We start from the raw sequence: 19,862 nt of genomic DNA, 5'->3' as shown, positions 1-19,862 counted from the left end.
CTTGTAAGGATTTTGGTTAGCTGTCATTCAGGAGAAGAGACACTTAGACCTCATTAACAGACAATATTCCCTTTGAAAATGACATGGTATCTACTGTAATCCTAGAGTGTTTTAATAGTCTATTCTATGCTCAGCAATGAAACATTTCAGAAGTGACTGACAGCCAATTGATGTAATTCATGGTGATCTTTTGTGTTGACAGATCTTTAAAAAGTCATGGGAAATTACTACTGTACCCAGTGAAGCCGCCTCCCCCTTTTTTTTTAAACTGCCAATATCCTGCAAAACAGGACAATTTTCTCTTTGACTGCCACTGCTTTTTATTTCGATAACATGACACGATCTCTCCTTATTATTAAGACTTTTTTGATAGATAGAATGTGTTCCTGATAGGTAATGCTGATTTTAAAATAGAAATTCTTTAGTTCTCCAAATTAACTCTCTTACTTTTCTGACTTCTGCATCAAGACAGCCTTGCCAATAGCCACCTTCCCACTCAGGAAGAAGAGTTAATTTAATTTAGACAATTAAAGATTTTAAAAATGATTTTAGTCTTCCTCTGAGGGAGAAACATGTGGAAAGAAAGAGGGTGACACATTGCTTATTTTTTAAGAGCACTCTCAGGCTAAGAGGCGGGCGTTTTGGGTAATTTTATAGGTGATAGTGTCAGTGTCCAAAACTCAAAGTCTCCAAATTCAAACTGTAGAGTGAGTGGAAAGGGTCTCGTGATGCATACGCTCTGATGAGTTATGGGGAATATGACAGAGATCTAGTCCTAATGTTGCCCTAACTTTTCATCTTTGCTGGAACTGCATCTCTGGGTCTTTGCTCTTTGTCATCATGTTAAAAAGTAGCTGTTTTTCTCAGCTCTTCCAGCTGATCTTTAGGGGAGTAGAAGGTATCTTTTCCCTTAGTCCAGTCTATTACTAAAGCATTGTCATTATGAGTTGACATCTATTTTTTTGAGAAAGAACTGTGTGTTGTATGCTGTTGAGGAGGTAAGAATGTACTTTCTGATGATAGTCCATTCATCTTTTTGTTTACTATTTCACAGAACTATCATTTGACTGTAAAAATGTGTAATACCTGTCTTCATCTTTAGTTCCAATCTCCCCTTTGTGTCGTCTACCCACTCTCCCCCAGCTCACTGTCTCACTACACTAAAAGAAGCACCGAAGTTCATCCATTGCCCTGTACGCCTGTACTCCCCTGACCTTCCACATTCCTACCGCCAGAGAACAGTCATGAAAATGAAAAGTTAAAGATGTAGAAGAGAGAAACCAAAAAAAGTTTTTGTTCTCTTTCCTTTTTGTATTTCTTTTGTATATCTGGGGAATATGAATAGTTTTCATAGTTGAAATAAGGAGGTAGTACTCCTTTTTATTTAGTTTTTTACATAGAGTAGAATTAAGGCATGGAGGGTTCTAGATGATGGAAGACCCAGAGTCTGCTTCAGCCCACTGTACTGAACACAGCGCCAGGGCCGGGGCTGCCCCCTGTGCTCTGCTCAGAGGCACTGGCAGAAGTCATGTAGAGGAGTTCATGATTGGACCGGAGTCCTAGTTCCATCTAGTTATGTGACCTAGAGAAATCATTTTAATTTTGCTTTTGTTATAGTAAAATGAAGTAATAGCTACTCACTTAATTTACTTCTGCAGCTTGCCAGGGAGACAGTGCAAGAAAATGAATTGCGAAGTGCTTTACAAACTTTAATTCTACGTAGATAATAATAGTTATTCTTCCTCAGTCTCCCTTCAAAGTAATTAGCAGGTGGCATTTATCTTACCAGTACTAGCTTCTTTAAGGATCTTTTCTGTAAGTAAAGGGAAATAGTATTAACTAAAGAATATTTGGTTTTTGCAGTAACTCTGTGAGTTAGAAGTTACTAATGTTTTACGGGTAAAGAATCAGGCTTAGAGAAGTTAGGAAATGCTCTCAAGATCAGTAATTTATAAATTGTTTGTGCCCTGGTTTCTCTGACTTCAGCGCCCATGTTTTATCTACCACAGACTAACGTAGTTAATGTACTACAGTCTTGTCCAGCATCTCTCTGTTCATCACGCCTAATTTGGAAACTTTTTCTTGCCATTTCAGTTATTTTTGTTGTTTCAGTGGGGGTTTATTTATTTAAATTATTTGGCAGTTATTTAAGGCTAGGCATTATGCTAAACAGTATTATTCTTAGTCTAGTCTTTTTTAAACAGAAGAAAACGTGTTGAAGTAGAGTGACAAGAACTCCTATATATAGTAGGGGAAATACAAGATGCTCTGGGTAGTCAGAGAAGGCTTCAGAGATGAAGTGGTGCCCATGCTTTAAAGTGCCCCTCGTAGAATACAGGTGGCCTCTGCCGTCGTGTCGTTTGTCTGTCTTATACCAGCAGATTGGTACTGAGCCGTTCATCCTGGGGTCAAGGTCAGATGACTCTTACATGTGCTTGTTATTTTCCAGCTTGTCCAGATTATCATCAATACAACACACTTGGAGAAGTCCTGTAAGTACTTGGAAGAATTCATCACCAATATCACTAACGTGCTTCCAGAGACAGTCCATACCAGCAAGCTCTACGGCACCACAACTTTTAAGGTGAGAGCCCCACAGTGCTACAGAGCTGCGCTTGGCGTGCCTAGTGTGGGCTGGTCTACCTGACATGGCTTCGTTTCCCAGGTCGCATAGCAGTATGATTCATAGCATGCTCTTGAGAATAGGTGCTAATGAATTCCTTAGAAAAACAAATACCAATGCTCATTTTGGGATGTTTATACTAAAAAAAGTTGACAACTGTGTCCACTAAATCGTCCTTATTTTTTCCGCATGAAAGTGGCTGTTTCCTTAGTTGGCCCCCATCACAGTCAAGAATTCTTACGTATTATCTACATAATAGTGGTTATAGTTGAAATCAACATCAATTGAAACTTTTAAATTAGTTGGTCTCTCTCTTCTGTATCCTATGCCCAATTTTTTTTTACCTTACTTTTAAGTGGTGTATTTTTGCCCCTTGTTATTGCTATAAAATTAGTGATTTTATAGTTATTTCACAAGGCCACAGCACTAGTTTTGAGCCAGGTTTAATCAAATGGGAAAAATGATACCCTTGTAGAACAAAAGAAGGCTTGATGGTAGATGAGTTTTTGGAGAGTAAATACCTTAGTTTCAAAGAGCCTTGAGAAACTCCTTTATTTTGCCATGGGAACTTTAAATAAGTATTAAGCAGAAAAATTAACAGTGCAACATCGGTTTGTTTGTTTGTTTGTTTGTTTGTTTAAATACATCTTTATTGATCTCAGAGAGGGGGGGCAGAGAGAAACATCAATGATAAGAGAGTCCTCATTGATCTGCTGCCTCCTTCGTGTTCCCAACTGGGGATCGAGCTCATAACCCCGGCATGTGCCCTGACTGGGAATCAAACTGTGATCGCCTGGGTCCTAGGTCAATGCTCAACCGCTGAGCCACGCCTGGCTGGGCACAGTGCTACATCTTAAACACTAAAATGGTCAAGTCTGACATAAAGGCCAACATGAATACTTTGGGTTTTTGTTGTTATTATTTGGTTATTTTAGTTTGGAAACAAGTCTATGTCACTCTTTTGAAATCCAGAAGTTGATGTTTATTAGATCTAAAGTTGTAAATTTGAAATCATGATTTTATGTCCACTGGTGTCTACTTTTTCCTATCCTTTTCCCCTTTTCCCCTATTTATTGTTACCTTGCCTTGAGAGTAGATTTAAGAGAAGAAATCAAATTTGATTCATGTTGCTTATTATGTTTTATGAGAGCTAAAAATTGTTGGAATGATCTTCTCTTTTTCTGTTATAAGAAAAAATATGAGAAAAAATCTGAATTGCCAAAGAAATCTTGAGAAAAAAACATAGCAGGAGGTATCATGCTTCCTGATTTCAAGTTATATTACAAAGCTATAATAGTTAAAACAGTATAGTATTGGCATAAAAATAGACACATAAGTCAGTGGAACAGAATTGAGAGCCCAGAAATAAACCCACACATATAAGGTCAATTAACTTATATCAAAGGAGCCAAGTCTACATAGTGTGGAAAGGATAGTCTGTTCAATAAATGGTGTTGGCAAAATGGGACAGCCACATGCAAAATGATGGAACTAGACCCGTATCTTATACCATACACAGAAATCAACTCAAAATGGATTAGAGACTTGAAAGTAAGACTGAAACTATGAAACTTGGAGAAGAAAATATAGCGGGTAAGCTCCTTGGCATTGGCTTTAGCAGTAATTTTTGCATTTTACACCAAAAGCAAAGGCAAAGCAACAAAAACAAAAATAAACAAGTGAGACTTCATCAAGCCAGAAAGCTTTTGCACAGTAAAGGAAACCATCAATAATATGAAAAAGCAACTGATGGAAAGGGAGAGAATATTGACAAATCATATATCTGAAAAAGGGATCATATACAAAATATATAAAGAATTCCTACAACTCAATAGCAAAAAAATTTAAACAATCCGATTAAAATGGGCAGAGGAACTGAGTAAACATTTTTCTAAAGAACACACAAATGGCCAACAGGTTAATGAAAAAGATGTTCAACATCACTAATCATCAAGGAAATGCAAATGAAAACCACAAAGAGATATGACCTCACACTTGTTTGAATGGCTATCATCAAAATGAAAGAGTTAACAAATGCGCTCAAGCATGTGGAGAAGAAAACTCTTGCACACTGTTGGTGGGGATGTTAACTGGTACAGCTACTATGGAAAACTATGGATATTCCTCAAGAAATTAAAGATAGAACTATCATATGATCCCACAATCTCACTTCTGGGTATATATTCAAAGGAATTGGAAACATTATCTTGGAGAGATATCTGTCCTTCCATGTTCATGGCAATATTATTTGCAATAGCCAAGATATGGAAACAACCGAAGTGTCCATCAACAGATGAGTGGATAAAGGAAATGTGGTGTATGTATACAAAGGAATATTATTTAGCCATGAAAAATAAAGAAAACCTGCCATTGGGACAACATAGGGGAACCTTGAGGGCATTATGCTAAGTAAAATAAGCCAGACAGAGAATGACAGATACTGCATGGTATCAGTTATATATGGAATCTTTTTAAAGAAATGTCAAATGCATAGACACAGAGAGTAAAAAAGATGTTGCCAGGGACTGAGGGGTGATAGAATTAGAAGCTGGTCACACTAAGCAAAACTGTGTGAGGTGATGCATGTATTAAATAACTAGGTGAAGGAATTCTTTCATAATATATATGTATATCAGATCATCACAGTGTACATTTTAAAGAACTTATAATTTTATTTTCAGAGGTACCTCAATTAAGCTGAAATAAATAAAGGAAAAAAAATGGGGTGGTCAGCCACAAAATATTCTTTAGGTGGGCTGGTAGGTGGGTTATACATCCAAGGTGTGAGCTTGGGTTGTTTCGCGCTACCTATAAAATTGCTTTAAAAAAAGTTTATTATTCATCATATTATGTGTGTGTCATTACTTAAAACTTTTCAGTAATTTTTTATAATGTTAATATTGATATTCTGTTAGTGAGGAAAGGACTTACTTAGTAAAGAGGCCCCAAGAATGAGTATGAAAATATAAGACCTTTAAGAACTTTAGGATGAATGACCTTAGGCAGTTTAATAAGAATTATAATTACTGTTTTCTTTTTTAAAAAAAATATATCTTTATTGATTTCAGAGAGAGGAAAGGAGAGGGAGAGACAGAGATAGAAACATCAATGATGAGAGAGCCATTGATCGAGCCCGCAACCCGGGCATGTGCCCTGACTGGGAATCGAACCCCGATCGCCTGGATCCTAGGTTGACGCTCAACCGCTGAGCTATGCCTGGCCGGGCAGAATTATAATTACTCTTAAATATTAGCATTATTATGGAGCACGGGTAATAATTGTATCAAGAATATTTTCACTTGATTTACTGTGGAAGCCAACATTTCTCTAGGAAAGAAAACGTGGGAGGGACTATAGTTAAGTGTTCATCAGAGAATAAGAAATTAGAGAATTAGAGCATGAGGATCATTTATGCTTGGGTATCATATGGGGACTGTGTAGTATGTTCTGCTACTCTTCCCCAACCTATCTCAATTTCTTTATTTGAAGGGCTTTTCGGATTATGGTCAGATATCCTCCCAGAGGATGGCTTGTGTAATTTGTTGTTGCTTTAGCATTAAAATTGCTGAGGGAAAATTAAAGGCAGGCAGGAAGCCATAGAGGTTGAGCAGCCAGTTAAGGAGAAGTAAAGGAGAAGTTCTGGAGACCACTAAAGGTCATGTAGGCAGTGCTTATTGGAAGCACTGGTTGTATAAAACACATTGAAAGTTTATTTTTACCAGGATTGTTTCAGACAAACTAACCAGAACTCAGTGTAAACATGGTAATTATAACAGCTACATGTTGTGTATTTTCCTAAGCTACTGTTTCCAGAAAACTTTCCCTTGCAGATGGAAATCTTTATGCTTCAAAAGGGGCAAAAAGAATCAGAAGGTCTTCAAGGTATTTCCTTCCTGAGTTCCCTTTTGTTGCCATATGTGTCATAATTACACTGGCATTCTTTGCTTTCCTTGTTCATCAGAATGTCTTCACTCTCGTACAAAATAGAATGAAGGTATTTATTAATTTACTCCATCACAAATATTATTTGTGTAATTACTATACAATAATATGGTAGATTCTTAGAGAGAAAAAAATAAAAAAATGAATCTAGACACAGATCTTACACTTTTCACAAAAATTAATTCAAAATAGACCACAGCCTAGCCAATGTGGCTCAGTGGTTGAGCATTGACTTGTGATCTAGGAGATCTTGGTTCAGTTCCTGGTCAGGGCACATGCCGGGGTTGCGGGCTCGATGCCCAGTCAGAGGCATGCAGGAGGCAGCTGATAACTGACGACTCTCTCATCATTGATTATTAAAAGAATCAGTGGTTGCCAGGATTCAGGGAATGAGTGAGGGAGGGATGAAGAGGTAGAGCTAAGTGGATTTTTAGAGCAGGGAAGCTATTCTATATGATATTTATAGTGAATATGTAACATTGTGCATTTTTTAGTATCCATAGAACTGTACAGTATAGAGTAATCTCTAATTCACACTATGGACTTCAGTTACTAATAAATGATCAGTATTGGTTCATCAGTTATAACAAATGTACCACACTAATGCAAGATGTTTTAATAGGGGAAACAGTGGCGGGTAAGTGCGGGGGGGCAGTATATGTGAATGTTCTATACTTTCTGCTCAGTTTTCTCTAAGCCTAAATTTCTAAAATATAATGTTTATTAATGAAAAGAAAACACTTAGTAAAACGGGAATTCTAGGACAGTTGATTATCAAACAAGTCGATTATCATGCTTGTAGATTATCATAAATATATAAAGATCTAAGCACAGAAGGGTCCATAGTAAACATAATAAATGCCTGTATTAGAATATGTAAATACATTGCAAAAATTATAGCCGTTAAAACGGTGAAAATGGAGAGGAGGGTAGGAATTAGAGAGAAATTTAGGAGTTAGAATTTACAGGACACAGTGACTGACTGTAGGAATGAATGGAATCCAATATGTTTCTTAGATCTCTGCGTTGGACTGAACTGAACAGGTGAAAAGTGGGGATTATGGTCAGTCTAGCCCTGGACTTACTGTGTCCAATGTTTCTGTGGGTGATAATGCCCAGGAAGAGATCAGATATATGGGTCTTGACCAAGAGTGGGTTTGGACACAGACAGTGGGAGCCATAGGAGTTGATGTAATCACCCAGCAAAAGTGAGGATTAGAGGTGAGTAAAGTAAAAGTAAAACCAGGAGAAAGCCAAAGGAGAACTTAGTTCTGGCAGAGAATATTTAACAGAGATCAAGTAAGATCAGACTGAAAAATGAGTATTGGATGTGGTAGCATGGAGGTCCTGGGTTGTCCTGGACCAATCCGTGGTGATAGATTGTTAGCATTGTTATTGCTCTGGTGCAGTGTAGACCTTTTTGTCCTAAAAATATTTTTCTTGGAACATTAGTCCCACAACATTTTTTAGAGTCTTTTATATGCTAGTGTACATCAAGAATCTCTTAAACAGGGTTTCTCAAACTTATTTGATCTAGGAACTTTTTTGCTATTGTTTTAGCATTTTTCAGGACTGGGGTTACTTAGAACAGAATTTAGGAAACATTGGTGTGTTCCATCCTTTGAAGAAGTAGGTAGTAACTGTGGGATACATAGCATTAAGTCGGAAGTTTAGGATACATATAATAAGCAAAGTGAAGAGACTAGGGGATATAAAGAGAGTGGAAGGGGGAACTTTGGAGTCCCAAAAGAGATGAAAAGGAATAGAGTCCTGAGAATGGGTGTAATTTTGAACAGAGATAAGAAAGGAAAGGAAAGGATGCAGGTAGCTGAGGAAACTACCAGTTTTTCTATCTGGTGAAGCACAATAATAGTTTGTCTTGCAGACACAAAATAGAAAATATTACACTGTGCTTTTGAAAAGAGAAAAATTAATGGAGACTGTGATATTACTTAATATTACCAATTCTGTTATTTTTATTATTTATTTATTTATTTTTATTTTTATTTTTATTTTTTATTTTAATTTATCTTTATTGTTGAAAGTATTACAAGTGTCCCATTTTTTTACCCCCAATTCACCCCCTTCACCTCGCTCCCACCCCCTCCTCAGGCCTTCACCTCGTTATTCACTGTGTCCATGGCTTATGCATATATGCATATAACTTCTTTGGTTAATTTCTTCCCACCCTCCACACCCCTTCCCTCTTTCCTCTGAAATATGATTGTCTGTTGCATGCATCAATGTCTCTGGATCTATTTAGTTTGTCAGATTCTTTTGTTCATTAGCTTCTTCTTAAAGAAGACCCTTCAACATTTCCTGTAGTGCTGGTCTGGCGGTGATGAACTCCTTCAGCTTTTTCTTATCTGTGAAGCTCTTTATCTGACCTTTAATTCTAAATGATAACTTTGCTGGGTAGAGCAATCTTGGTTGTAGTTTCTTGTTTTTCATCACTTTAAATATTTCTTGCCACTCCTTTCTGGCCTGCCGTTTCTGTTGAGAAATCAGCTGTGAGTAATATGGGTGCTCTGTTGTAGGTAACTAACTGCTTTTCTCCTGCTGCTTTTAAGATTCTCTCTTTGTCTTTAACCTTTGGCATTTAATTATGATGTGTCTTGCTGTGGGCCTCTTTGGGTTCCTCTTGTTTGGGACCCTCTGTGCTTCCTAGACTTGTAAGTCTATTTCTTTCCCTAGGTAGGGGAAGTTTTCTGTAATTATTTTTTCAAATAGGTTTTCAGTTTCTTGCTCTCTTTCTTTTCATTCTGGGACCCCAATAATACGAATTCTAGGCTGCTTTAAGTTGTCTGAGAGGCTCCTTATACTATCTTCATATTTCTTGATTCTTTTTTCTTTTTGCTCTTCTGGCTGAGTGTTTTTTGTTTCCTCATGTTCCAAATTGCTGATTTGATTCTCAGCGTCCTCTACTCTACTGTTGATTCCCTGTAAATTATTCTTCATTTTAGTTTATGTAGCCTTCCTTTCTGATAGGCTTTATTAGGTCATCGATGGTCTCAGTTGTTTTTGTAATACTCTTACTAATATGATTGAGCATCCTTATAAACAAAGTTCTGAACTCTGTATCTGTTAGCTTGCTTGATTCTATTTCATTTAATTCCTCTTCTAGAGATTTCTTCTGTTCTTTCCTTTGTGACATGTTTCTTTGCCTCCACATTTTGGCTGCTTCCAGGTGTTTGTTTCTATGTATTAGGTAGAGCTGCTATGTCTCCTGGAATTTGTAGAGTGGCTTTGTGTAGTAGGTGTCCTGTAGGGCCCAGTGGCTCAGCCTCCCCAGTCACCTGAGCTGGGCCTTCTAGGTGCTCCCCTGGGTGGGCTGTGTGCTCTGACCTATTGTAGTTGAGCCTTGGTTGCTGTCAGTGTCACTGGCAGGAATTGACCCCCAGGCCAATTGGCTCTGAGGACCAGCTGCAACGACAGCCAAAGAGCTGCTGTGCAGGAGACACCCCTGTGGAGCAGGATTTACTTCAGTGGAGCTTTGGTGTTCACCAAGTGCTCCCTTTGAGTGTGTCACTCTTGGATGTGGTAGGGTTGTAATCCAGTATGATCGAGTCTGACCACCAGGTGCACTGTCTTTGGGGCCTCCCGGGAGGTGCAAAGTCAGTCTGTGCCAGTGCCTTGCCCAGGGCCACCCAGCATGAGCTACACAGCAAACCATAGTTGGCTGCTACTTGTGCTGGGCTTGGCTGTGTCCAGGAGAGGCCAAGCTATGAGCCAGTGCAGGCTGCCGCCAGTGCCAGGCCTGGGGCCACTTATCAAGCCATATGGGGCCCGCTGCTGTTTGTCTGAGAGATTTTAGGAAAGTCCTAAGCATAAGACTTGAGAGGCCACTTGCACAGAAAAGCCCCTGGAAATGGCCTGGATGCGCCTGCAGGTGGGGAGGGGCAGGGCCTCTGGGAATCACGGGGCGGGGCCAAAGGTGCTGGAGATTCAAATATGGCGCCTGCCTGCCTGCTCTGTTCGGGGAGGGCTCACCAAAGGAGCAATGGCCTCCATCATCTCTTCTCCATGGGAGGAAGCCGCCCCTCCAGCTCTTGCCTGGATTTCAGGCAGGTTAGTTCCTCCCCGAGTGTCCCAGGTCCTTTCAGCCTGCTGCCCGGCGCTGGGCTCAGAGGGAGCGTCCGAGTGAGTCCGTGCGTGGGCCCCTTGAGAGGAGCTGCTGGGGCTCCCACAGCCTCCAGGTCCCTCAGGGACAGTGCCCGCTAGTTTCACAGCCCGGAGTTGTGGGGACGTCTGTTCCTGGCCCTGGAGCCCTGGGCTGGGGCCTGCTGTGGGGCTGGGACCCGTCGCTCCTCCGGGAAACCGCCACCAAGATATCCCCCAGGGTTTATACCGCAGGACAGGGTGTGGACCTGAGGCCGAGTCTCCCTGATCCAGCCCCGATCTGCCTGTGTCTCCGCCCCTCCTACCGGTCTCGATGCTTCTTCAGTTCCCTCTGTTCAGCCAGATTTCAGGAGGTTCTGAGTGATGATAGTTCTGTATTTTAGTTGTAATTTTGATGTGGTTGCGGGAGGCGGCGGGTACCGCTGATACCTACCCCTCATCTTTTTTCCACCCCCAATTCTGTTATTTAGTGGGTATGTGTGAGATGTTTCCAAGCAGAAATGTCTGCTATGCTTATACTAGAAGCCTGAATGATTTTTTAAATTTCATATTTCTCAGGATGCCAGACATGCAGCTGAAGAAGAGATTTATACCAACTTGAATCAAAAGATTGACCAGTTTCTACAGTTGGCCGACTATGACTGGATGACAGGAGATTTGGGCAACAAAGCTAGTGACTACCTTGTAGACCTCATTGCTTTTCTGCGTAGCACCTTTGCTGTATTCACGCACCTTCCTGTAAGTGACAATCACTTTACTCTGCCCATTGTATAGAAAAGGATTCTCTTAAAATTTAGTTTGTGAAAAGTGTTTGTCTGTTTCTGGAAGCTCTTCAGGATATAAAAGCTTACCCTGTGATTATCACCCCTTAACAAGATTTAGAGATCTCTTCCATTATTATTTCATTTACTTTTGCATTTTGCTCATTCTGAAAATGGCCCCGAATATTATGTCTACTTATATTCCTTCTAACTTAAGGGTAATTAGTGCAAACACATAATGAATGCCTTGGTAGAAACAGAAGAGAAACTTAGGAGTTAGCGTTTCAGATACTTTTTAGTTCTAGAATGTCCACTTAATTTTTTTATAATCTCAAATTTTCTGTTAAAATTCTCCATCTTTTTACCTAATGTATCTATCTTTTCTCTGTTTTCTTGAATATATACTCACAGTCATTGTAAAGGCATTGTTTACAAATGTGTAACAATGTGAACTTCACCTGCATATTGGTGGATTTGTTTCTGATTCCTTTTTTTTCTTGGTTATCAGTAATATGGTCCTATCTCTACTGACTACTTTTTGGTTGATATAAAACTCTGTGTTTAAAATATGTAGAGATTCCTGGTGATATTATGTTTCACCAGATTTGGTTTACTTTTTTCCTTATTAAGTAGGTACAATGGATGGGGTGAGTTGTGGTTTGAGCCTCATCACCTTGGGGGATGTTTTGTCACCGCAATAGCAACATAGCCAAAGGAATAGGTCACTAGAGGGTGTGTGTGTACCTGTGTTTTGGGTGGGAGAGGATGTCCTAGATTATACTCCATTAGACAGTGAATGGTCAGGGGAAAATTATTGAAATTTGCAACTGTTTTCCCCTTGAGGTTTGGTGACTAAGCTGGCCTACCTATTTTCATGAGACAACCAGAAATGATTATAATACGGTTTTCCACAGTTAAGAGTTCTAAAATGTTGCTGTGTACTTTGAGTTAACAGATGAGGTAAGTTCACAAGCATTTTTTCAGGCTCCAATTGTATAATTTATAATTGCATGCACAGCTACCCATTTTGCATGCTTGGCGTAAATGCATACTTTTGAGAATTTATCCTGTTATCCTGATAATTATCTTTCAGAAATGCTTGAGAGAGAGGAAATGCTGTCTCAAGTAACAGATCCCAAGGAGGGAATTCTGAATTCCTTTTCTCCGTCTGCTGTTAATGTTAATTTATATGACCTGAGGCAAGATCTCTCTTAACCCACGTTGGTTTGCCTTGATTTTTCTTTGACTAAATATTCAGTGATACCTGTCCTTGGCCTTCCTTCCTGGGCAGTTAGTTGATGGGTCATGTTTAAGGGAAAGTTATTTTCTACATAGAAGTTCCTGAAATTCTTCTAGTCTAAAACCCTTCTAAAACTGACATTTCTCCTACCACCCCCCTTAATTTTGTGAACCACGACCATCTCAGCACTAACCAGATGATTCTGATCTTTAGAAACTGTCAGTGCCTCCCAATAAGTACAAAATCTCCGTGACCATCAAAACTTTCCATAATGTGATTCCCAAACTACCTTTTTGACTTTATCTCTATCTCAATTTTCTATTTGCTCAAACATTCCTCCCCAAACTGAAATGATGCTCAAGTACACTCATCTTTTTCTACCCTTGTTTTTTTCATGCCTTTATCTACTTTAATGGCTTCTGCCCTTTAACTATATGTATAGAAATCTTACCAATATTTCAAGGCTCTTTCAAATCCTACACTTTCCATGAAACCTTCTCTAATTCTCCTAACCAGATATGATAGCTTTCTTCTTTATAGTGCTTGGTGTTGCCCATGGTCAGAAAATGAATCAATAGTGTGGGGTAGGCCCTAGGTCTTTTTACTCTGGGTCATGTTTTCTCCACAATTCAGGGGTAGAAAAAGTAGGTTTACAGTTGTGAGTACCCAAAATACAAGTTATTCTTGTACTATTATTTCTTAATTATTCTATTATTTATATGTATTACAGCTATAAACCTACTTTTGCCCACCCCTGTGTAAAATTGTCTTTCATTATTTAATAGTAGCTATTATCTTTTGAGTACATAACATGTACCAGGTACTGTGTTAAGCGTATGCATATTCTGTGTGTATGTGTGTGTGTATGCACATACATATATAAATGTGTGTATATATATATATGCACTTGTTGCAAGGAATAAATGAGAATATGTATATATTGATACACATACATATGCGTATTTGCATATATTCTCACATACATACATGTATGTATATGCATGTATACATATTCTCATTTATTCCTTGTAACAAATTTGCAAACAAGTATTATCCCATTTTACAGATGAGAAAAGTAAAGTATAGAGACTACCCAGCTAGTTCTCTTAGCTGACACCTCCTGTGGAAATTCTCTCATCTGCTAGTAATAATGATTCTCTAAGTCAGTCCAGTCCCTATGGTTTTCTCTGGAACAAATTAAGGAAGTTTCAGATGTCCTCAAGGGACTAGAGGCATCATAGCCTTCAGGATATCAACCACATTTTTCTTCAGATTAATTATATAGGTAGAGCTAGTGCCCAAAGATTTTTTTTTTCTCTCTTTTTTCCTCCTCTGATGGAGCAGAAATTACAGATTTGCTAATGATTTTTCTGCATACTGAGAAATTGATTGTTTCCTGTTTATATGCTATTAAGACTTTGAAATCAGTGTATTAGCTCCTTATTAGTGTTGTATTGCGATTGTGAGTTTAGTTAGCCATTTTAGTGACTAAATCCTTTGGTTTTGTATTTCTTCAGAGATATCTTTGTGTATTGAGCTATTACTTAGCACCCCACCCCCTCCCCCACCCCTGGGTAAAACTACTTATCCCAGTAGCCATGGCTATTCTTTCTGGCTGTATTCAGCCAGTGTCTTGCCTCTTTAATGATACTGATCTTTGGGTTGTGTACTGCTCTTATAATTGTTATATAAAAGATTATGAATGTCTGATTTCAAATACTAAGAACCGTTTACTTCTAATCCTGTTTTTGGTGATGAGAAATAAAGAGAACCTAGAGCTTAAAGAACTGCAAATCCTTCAAATCGAACTCTCCAAATATGATGTGCTGTTTATAAGTCAGAGAGACCACGGAGAGGATCTTAGGTACTGCTCACTGTATCTGGTTACCTTAATATCTCAGATACCTTTATAAAATGCAGAGGAAACTGCTCTGATTCTTTGTCACTGGTGCTGGGATTGTGGGAAGCTGAAGTATTTTCTGAGGAAAAAATAATTATTTCAACATTGCCTATAAGAGCAAATAATTAAAAACAATTTTAACTGGGTAATAACAGGTAAATGGTTATGTAAACTGTAATATTATTCAACAAACTATCATGCATTTATTAATACTAGTTTTATGACTATTAAATAATAACATTGCAAAATATCTGTAATGTTAAATGAAAGAAGTACAATGAACATTTTATAAGCACGATGATTAGAAGTATGTAAAAGCTCTAAAAACGTGTTAGCAGTAAGGAAAAGATAGAGCAGGAAATATGTTAACTAGGTAATTGTTTTGGTGGTGTGACTTTGAATTCTTTTTCAAAATTGTCAGCATTTTATAATTTTTTGTTATTGGCATTTAAAAATATTTAAGCATTTACTTTATTAAAAAATTTAGATCTTTATAGCTGAAAAGGTATTTACCCAAGTTCCTAAGGAAGAAAGTAGTCCTGCTTGGCAGCACTGCAGGTAGGTCATTCTGAACTGCCCTTTTCCTGCTTTGACAAGATGGCACATTTGAGCCTGCTGTGTGGTGCCAAGATGCTCCAGCACATCTAGTGCACATGTTGTGGGGTGAGGAGTTCACAGTTAAGTGAACAGGAATCTGGTACATGCCACTGTTCTGAGATACTTTCATGGTGGTTTACAGCCACAGTTTTCATATGGTTTCTCCAAATAAATAACACATATTATTGGAAATCACACACAGTGCATACTTGCCCCTGGGGACTCCTACTTTGAATTAGCAACTGCCAGCTTCTTGCTCTCTAGCTCCGTGGCTGTGGATGAGGTCCAGGATCTTCTTAAGGAAAAACTAGCTTCTTAAAAAATTATTAGAGTAACCCACACACGGCCAAAGAATGGATTTACTACTCTGTAATGCATGAGGTTATATTTTTAAAAGGGTTTCTGTTAAGAACATCTCCTTGTTACTTTTATATAATGTAGGATAATTGAATGGTTTATTCTCTTTAACTGTTGCAACATGGAGACTTTTGTCAACCCTTAACAGTGACTGCAAAGCTAACAAAGCGAGGAAGTTTTCTGTGGTGTGTTGACATGTGTTTTGTTCTGTTTGGGAGGATGGATGTTTTTGTTTTCATTTTAAATTTCCTTTGATCACTGTGTAACTTGATAACTCCTTTGGAAGATAGTCTTAGGACCAGCCAGTGACAGGGACCTGAAAATGGGAAGCTGCCTTTCAATAGACTAACAGGCCTTAACTCTAAAGTCTCAAGAAGTTTAACATGATCCCTTGGTAAAGGTCGTTTTCTGTGTCTATTTTTCCTACATGCTAACATAGATTACCACTGGAACCGTATAAAAGCTGTTCTCTAGAATGATGTTTTTGGGACCATGTTCACCCTACCTACATTTCTGCTGTTGTGAAACAGACACAGTGATCCCAGCAGCTCATTGTTTAGTTAAGAGGCCCCTGAAAAAAATGCATTTGTTTAAATAGTCCATTCTTTAGAAAAGGAAATCACTTTGTTTTTTTAAAAAAATAAAAAAATAACAAACGTAGTAAAGTGAACAAGTTATAAATACTGAGTAGTTTGATGAATTTTCACAGAGTAGACAAACCCATGAGATCAGCACCAAGATCAAGAAACAGAACGTTACCAGTTTCTTGAAAGACCCTTCTAGCCTTTCTCCCACCAAATCTTTACCTATCTCCCTGATGGTAATTATTGTCTGTATTTCTAATAATCTAGCTTGGTTTTGCCTGTTTGTGGAATGACACAATATGAACTCTTTTTTGTGTGTCATTTCTTAGACTCAACATTACATTTGTGAGATTCAACATGGCACGTAGAAGTAGTCTGGTAATTCTTATTTCTATATAATATTCCACTATTTGAATATATCACGGTTATCTATTCTAACATTGCTGGACATTTGAGTTGTTTCTAGCTTTTGATTATTAGAAACAGCATTGTTTTGAAACTACTGTATGTATTTTGGTGAACATATTTCTTTGAGTACATACTTGGTGGAGTTGCTGTGTCATAGGTCAGGAAAGTGTTCATATCCTGCCAAACAATTTTCCAAAGGATTATACCAATCTGTATTTTTTTACCAGTAGCTTATAAGAGTTCCATCTAATTCACATCCTTGCCAAAATTTGGCTTTACTGTCTTTATCATTTTAATCCTTCTATTGGATCTATATCTATATCATCTATATCTATACCTATGTCTACATCTATACACAACATTGATGTTTTCAGTTGCCATTTTTTTGACGGCTAATGAAGTTGAGCAACAATTCATGTGCTTATTGGCCATTTGCATATACTCTTGTTGAGAAGTTTCTGTTCAAGTCTGTTGCCCGTTTTTAAAATTGGGTTCTCTGCATTTTTATTAATGATTTTAAGGAGTTTAGTATATATTTAATTCAGCAGTTGTGGTAGATAGAAAAATGGTCTCCAAAGATGTCCACATCCTAATCCCCAGAACCTGTGAGTATGTTAATAGCCAAAGGAACTTTGTGGGTATGATTAAGTTAAGGATCTTGAGGTAGGGAGGTTATCTTGTATTATCTGGATGTACCCAGTATAAACTCAAAAGTCCTTATAAGAGGGAGTAAGAGTGTCAGAGTCAGAAAGGGAGATGTAATGATGTAAGCAAAGGGCAGAGTGATATAGCCAGGAACCAGGGAATGGGGGCAGTTTCTAGAAGCTGAAAAAAGCAAGGAACAGATTTCCCCCTAGAGTTTCTAGAGAGAGTGTTGCCTTTAATTTTAGCCCCATAAGACCTATTTTGGACTCCTGACCCCACAAAACTGTAAGATAATAAATTTGTATTGTTTGAAGCCACTAAATTTGTGGTAATTTGCTGCAGGAGCAATAGAAGGCCAGTATAGCTATTCTCAAACTTTTTGGCCTTCAGACTCCTTTACATTATTAAAAATTATTAAGAACTCCAAAGAGCTTTTGTTTATGCTGTTTATATCTACTGATATTTATCATATTTGAAATTAATACTGATAGATTGTAAAATATTTATGTATTTATCTAAAAATAACAATATTCACACCTTATTTATTAACATCAGTAATATATTTACCAAGAAAAATAACTATATTTTTCAAAGACATTAGTAACATGAATGTCATTGTTTCATATTTTTGTATGTAACACTAATATCTGGCTTAATAGAAGACTGTTCAATATCTCTAATCTGCTTCTACATCAGTCTGTTGTAATATGTTTTGCTGGTTGAAGTATATGAGGAAATTTGACCTCATAGATATATGTTTGCTAAAGGAGGAATACTTTAGCCTTTTCAGACCATTGTTAATATTCTTTGGTACTATAGCAAAATCTGACACATGATAGTTTCTTAAAGGTTAACCTCAGTGTGGAGTCTGAAACATTATCAATTAGTTTTTTATATGCTGTTGCCTTAAAGTTCATTCTTCTGTTTTATACTTTGCATAGATCTTTACCCATATGTGATTTGATAGAATCGCACATCCATCATTTAGAAAATAGTGGTTCACTGAGTTAGGCTGATCTGCCAAATGTTGATTTATTTTATTATAAGATATTAAAAAAGTCACCCTCAGTAATATTGCCACCAGTCTCTTTAAAAACTTTTTAAGTATTGGGAAACTATATCAAGGTGGCAGATACTACTTTTCTAAAATTCAAAAATTTTCTTAAAGCTTTACTTGTGTCATTGGCAACTAATATCAGTTGTTTTCTTTCAAGATGCACTCAGTCTCATTTCTGTCATTTTCAAGAAAATGCCCATCAAAAACCCAAGTTTGAATAACATAATTTGTCTGTCAGCTGTTCTTTCAAATGAAAAGGGTATTCTGTGAAAAAAGGGGCTAGTTCAGTTTGTAATTCAATCGCTCAAATGCTTTGCCTGAGACAATTATACTTGAGCATGCAACGTAAATGCTTTATATGTACTACCCTGTATGTCACACAGAATATAAAAAAGACATGCTCAGAGATATACTCAAGATACATTAGTTATTTTGAGATTATTAAAGGAACAGTGTTTATGTGCTACCTTGTTGACAATAAAGGAAATATGAAATATTAGTTCCTGAGGGAGCATTTAATAAAAGCAATAATTTTTTAAAAATGAAATTTGTTTTACTGTGAGTGCCTGGCAGTGAAGTATACAAGGGTTACCAGTACAGTTTGGTGCCATAGCCTTAATCCAAGCTACGGGGCACTAGTGGTTTTGCACATCATTGCTTTTGCAAATGCCAACGCAAGTGAAACCTCATTAGTGCAAATGCCCACACAATGAAAAGGCAAAACCATCTCAGTGTTATGAAAATTGTCCTCATGGACCTCCTGAGAGAGTCTGGAGGACCCCAGGCATCTGTAGACTACACTTTTGAGAGTTGCTGTTCTAGCTATGAGTTCTTTATGGGATATATGTATTGCAAATATTTTATTCTAGTTTGTGGCTTGCCTTTTCACTCTCTTAATGGTGTCTTTTGATGTTTATTACCTTTGAGAAGTATAAATTTATTTTCTAATATAATTTTCAAAATTGAATTTTTTTTTTCTCCCTAAGGGATTGAAATACTGGTCACAGGAAGTTAGGCACATTATTATTTCCCTATTCCACTTCTCTGTGCCACACCTTTGCATTCCAGTTCCTCCGTTTTCCTCCCTAGTGAATGGCGATGTCCACTCTTCAGTGTTAGTGTATATATGTTCTCTGCTTCTTACAGCTCTGCATTCTTTATATATACATATAAAGATATATGCATTCTTTATATATGCATTCTTTATATATATATATATATATATTCAGTTTGCTTTGCTTGTGGTTCAAACATTGCAAGTAACTTGAAGCATTCATGATATTGACTGGTAGGAGAGGGTAAGGAAAAGGTTATAAAAGTAAATCTCAAATATTTACATGGAACTAGATTTCTGTAGATCACAGATTTTTTTTATTTTTTATTTTTATGTATTTATTTTTGTTAATCCTCACCAAAGAGTATTTTTTCCATTGCTTTTCAGAGAGAGTGAAAGGGAGAGAGGAGGAAAGAGAGAGAGCAAGAGAGAGACATCAATGTGAGAGAGACACATCGACCGATTGCCTCCAGCACGAGTCCCCACTGGCACCTGGGATCAAACGTGCAACCCAAGTACATGCCCTTGACTGGGAATTGAACCCATGACCCTTTGGTGCACAGGCCGATGCTCTA

The 19,862-nt window shown here is 37.7% G+C and overlaps 1 protein-coding gene across 1 annotated transcript in view; it reads left to right on the top strand.

Moving 5' to 3' along the window:
* Window positions 1-19,862, top strand: part of EXOC6B (exocyst complex component 6B) — a 442,612-nt gene that overhangs the window by 245,749 nt on the left and 177,001 nt on the right. Inside the window, exons 17-18 of the mRNA XM_016202591.2 lie at window positions 2,450-2,584; window positions 11,243-11,422. Of these exons, the coding sequence (XP_016058077.1) occupies window positions 2,450-2,584; window positions 11,243-11,422 (315 nt within the window). The remainder of the gene's footprint in view (window positions 1-2,449; window positions 2,585-11,242; window positions 11,423-19,862) is intronic.

This window comes from Miniopterus natalensis, chromosome 13 (genome assembly GCF_054644295.1).
Source record: "Miniopterus natalensis isolate mMinNat1 chromosome 13, mMinNat1.hap1, whole genome shotgun sequence".
In the NCBI taxonomy this organism is placed as follows: Eukaryota; Metazoa; Chordata; class Mammalia; order Chiroptera; family Miniopteridae; genus Miniopterus; species Miniopterus natalensis.
This window is presented reverse-complemented; position numbering and strand designations above follow the sequence as displayed.